This window comes from Clupea harengus, chromosome 10 (genome assembly GCF_900700415.2).
Source record: "Clupea harengus chromosome 10, Ch_v2.0.2, whole genome shotgun sequence".
NCBI classification, from domain to species: Eukaryota; Metazoa; Chordata; class Actinopteri; order Clupeiformes; family Clupeidae; genus Clupea; species Clupea harengus.
In genome coordinates, this window is record NC_045161.1 from 10,909,616 (window position 1) to 10,913,251 (window position 3,636).

Genomic DNA, 3,636 nt, shown 5'->3' on the forward strand with positions numbered 1-3,636 from the left:
CTAACAAATGTACTACCAGTAGGCTGAAGACCAATTATTTTGGCCAGGAGGCATTATAGCTTAGACTCTTGCTCCCTCTGCTGGTTAAGAAATGTAAAAGCTCAGATCCATTTTTCAGCTTACCATTTTTTGTAATATGCACCTAGTTAAAATCATTTGGCAGTATCATTGCATGAAAGCACAACTGACATGTATGTTTTTTCACTTATCAATATAGAAAATTAACCTCTATTCATATTGATTTATGCTTGTCATATGTTTCTTTATAAGCAAGCTAAATAGCGATAAAGACATCATGCAATGCTGCACCACCACAGGTAGAGGCGCTCTTTGCGGAAGTGACTGGAATGCTGACTCGCTTTTTGACAGAGGAAGGAAGAGGAACCGAGCCAGCCGACAGTCTTCCATACATTTGATATAGCTAATAAAATCTGCTTTGTGTCTGTGGCGTTTTAAAGCACAGGATCATGTCGAAAAACACCGTGTCCGATCGTTTCAGGAAAGTAGATGTGGACGAATACGACGAGAACAAGTTTGTGGACGAAGAGGATGGAGGCGAGAACCAACTCGGTCCAGATGAGGCAGAAGTTGACTCCCTTATCAGGCAATATCTTTTCAGATTCGTGACCACATTTTTATACTTTTATGTGTTGTTAAACCATACCAGCCATTTATGCCTCCATAAGCTAGGTTAGTATGAGTGCAGCATAGTCATGAATGTAAATAGCTTTTACGCTAACTTAGCTGTAAGGTTAGGGTGTGGTAGAGCAATGCCTTGATTTTTTTCTTTACTTGCTTGTTATTGTTCATATCCTTCGAAAACTACGGGAGCTGCGTTCCCTTGCTGTTTGAACTAGATAGCCTGTCAGATTACAAGCAGATACTTATTGAAATTGATAGTCACATTGCTTTACATGTTAAGAAGATGAGAATGAATGGATAGGGTCTGCAGTTAGCCATTTAGCACACCAACAGTGTAGCTGAATTACTTGGTGGTAGTGGTGAAATCGCTAGTGCCCAGAATGTTTAATTAGCTAGACAGATGCCCAGTCTGTCGCCTTTCAGTGTGTAGTGTTCAGATCCAGTCTAGCACCCCTAGCGAACGTAGCTTATGTCATATGAAAGCTCACAAATTGAAAAATATTGCCATCTTATTTCGTACTCTGCGGATGGCGAGTGTAAGCTAGTCTGTCCAGACTTGCCTTTAAACTGCATTCCACAAATGTAGGTGCCTCCCTAGGCCACCGTTATGGTCCCTGGCTCTCCCTTTTATTACCAACATTTACCTTAAAGCTAACATTACACAGTGCAATCTGATACTTTGGAGTCCCATGTCAGAATTGTGCTAATCTGCAGGTAGTTTGTTGAATTCAGTGATGCGCCTGTAATGGTATCACTACGAGGAAGTAGCTTTTAAGTCCATATATGTCGGTATGTGGCTCGAGAGGTACTTCCTGTTTTAAGAAAACTAGCTTGGGCCGTGTGCGGCTTTTTTTAGATGATAAAGTTGAAACCACATACCTAGTTACAGTACTTCTAGTATGTTTCTACTTTTCTGCAAAGGATTGATATGGGTGGAGATTGTAACGTGTCACAATAGCAAAACTCACCTACAAAGCTTAAGGCAGCAATAAGGAGTTCTGTTCCGAAACTAGCACGCTAACTACCTAAAAGGCATGCAAAAACTTTGCAAACACCCCCAACAGCCCAGTTGACACTGATAGAAGCTAACTGGTTTCTTTTGGCAGTATAGCTGGCAATGTCATGCGAAAGCTTTTCTTCCATTTTTGCAAGGTGTTCCAGCCAGGAAACACAGAACTACATAGTGCATATCCTGGATGGCTAGTGGGAAAGACACAGGTGTTTATCTGTCCTGGATGGCTAGTGGGAAAGACACAGGTGTTTATCTGTCCTTCACATGACCGTATGCTATCAAAATGAATTTGAGGATGGTACCAAAACTAGTTGCCTATAGAACAATACCTCAAAAAGTGTCAAATTGTTGCATTGTGTTTCTTTAAGAGATTATGATAGTAACTTGGTTAATCTCTCACTAGGTTAAAACGTAGGTTATTGTTTATATTGAATGCCTTTGTACACGAGTTCTCCTTAACTCCAGTTCTAACGGGTAACCTAATGGGTGCCCTGCAAGCTGTTCTGAAGAACCCTCCCATCAACACAAAGAACCAGAACGTCAAGGTGAGTCCAGACTCCTTCACTGAACTGAAGTTTGTGACAGACTGAGGTTTTGTCTGTATTGACGTAATTTACCATACATGGAAAACTTCAATTTAGTTACCTTTACAATGTTTAGCCTGGGATAGTTTCCTTTCACTTAGAAAAGAAGCAGTGTTCCCATAATCCTTGAAAAAAGGGAAACGTAATGTTTGTTTCTTTTCCTTTCATCAAATTTTCATAAAATGTGCATATATAGACCAAAGTTTTGGGAATTTGATCTTTCAGTAGGTGCAGGGGGGTTGAGAAAACACAGACAGTGTAGCTGTAGTGATGCTGTGACACCTGATATTTTAGAGGAAGCTGGTGAATAAGGTCTGTGTGAATGGCGCTGTGTTCAGAAGCAGATGTGCGCTTCCTTTGATCTAGGGCTGTGTAGGTTCCATGTTCATAGCCCAGAGGCTTTCCCTGTGGCTGCCTCCGGCTCTTTGGAAAGCTGCTTGATGTTCTGCTTGGAGACCTTTTATAAGTAAATTCACCTAAAATGTTGGATGGAGGTGTTTGGGAGTTGATAGGGTTGTGAGGGACTTTTGTATTTGTGTGTTTGGCCCTGATTTGGGCTGTGTGTGACGTGTTGTGTTTTTGTGTGTTTGTCGTTGTGTTGTGTTTCTGTGTGTATCGTTGTATTGTGTGTTATGTCTTGTGTTGTGACGTGTGTGTGGTGTTGTGTCCGACGTGACGTGACGTTGTATTGTGCTGCAGGACCGTGCAGAGGGCCTGGTGCTGAAGGTGCTCAGCTCCTTTAAGAGCAGCGACATCGAGAAGGCGGTGCAGTCTCTGGACAAGACCTCAGTGGACCTGCTCATGAAGTACATCTACAAGGGCTTTGAGCATCCCTCGGAGAACAGCAGCGCCGTGCTGCTCCAGTGGCATGAGAGGGTGAGAGGGCATGACCTTTTACCCCCTAAAAAACAAGCAGTCAATATGCCTATATGTAGCAGTCAATAAAGCAAAATCTCGAAGAAGGGATCCTGGAGAACACACACACACCATCTCTCTCTCCCTCTCCCTCTCCCTCTCTCTGATCTATATACTCCCTGTCTCCACACCATGTGTCTGCTACCCAGATGCGAGACCTTTATACAACCAGGTTTAACTAGTTTTCTAGTGTGGGATTGTAGGCAGTTATGGTAGGCTGTAGGTCATACTTTGAATTATAAACATATTATAAAACATATTTTAATAAATGGATACATTTATTCATTCACAGTTATTGGGGCCATACAAATAACCATTTCTTTTTTGTCTTTCTGTTTTATTTTTTCATTCCTCTCTCTCTCTCCCTCTGCTGTCGCTCTCTCAGGCTTTGTCAGCAGGAGGGGTTGGCTGCATTGTAAGAGTACTGACAGCCAGAAAGACCGTTTAACCAGCTGGTGGAATGCTCTCTCTGACCCCCCCCCC

The 3,636-nt window shown here is 42.4% G+C and overlaps 1 protein-coding gene across 1 annotated transcript; it reads left to right on the forward strand.

The window, feature by feature from the left end:
• Positions 1-310: 310 nt before the first annotated feature.
• On the forward strand, positions 311-3,636 carry arpc5b (actin related protein 2/3 complex, subunit 5B). Its single transcript, XM_031575346.2, has 4 exons — positions 311-607; positions 2,127-2,199; positions 2,938-3,114; positions 3,539-3,636. Exons 1-4 carry the CDS (start codon positions 468-470, stop codon positions 3,599-3,601), a joined length of 453 nt encoding a protein of 150 aa, XP_031431206.1. The 5' UTR covers positions 311-467; the 3' UTR covers positions 3,602-3,636.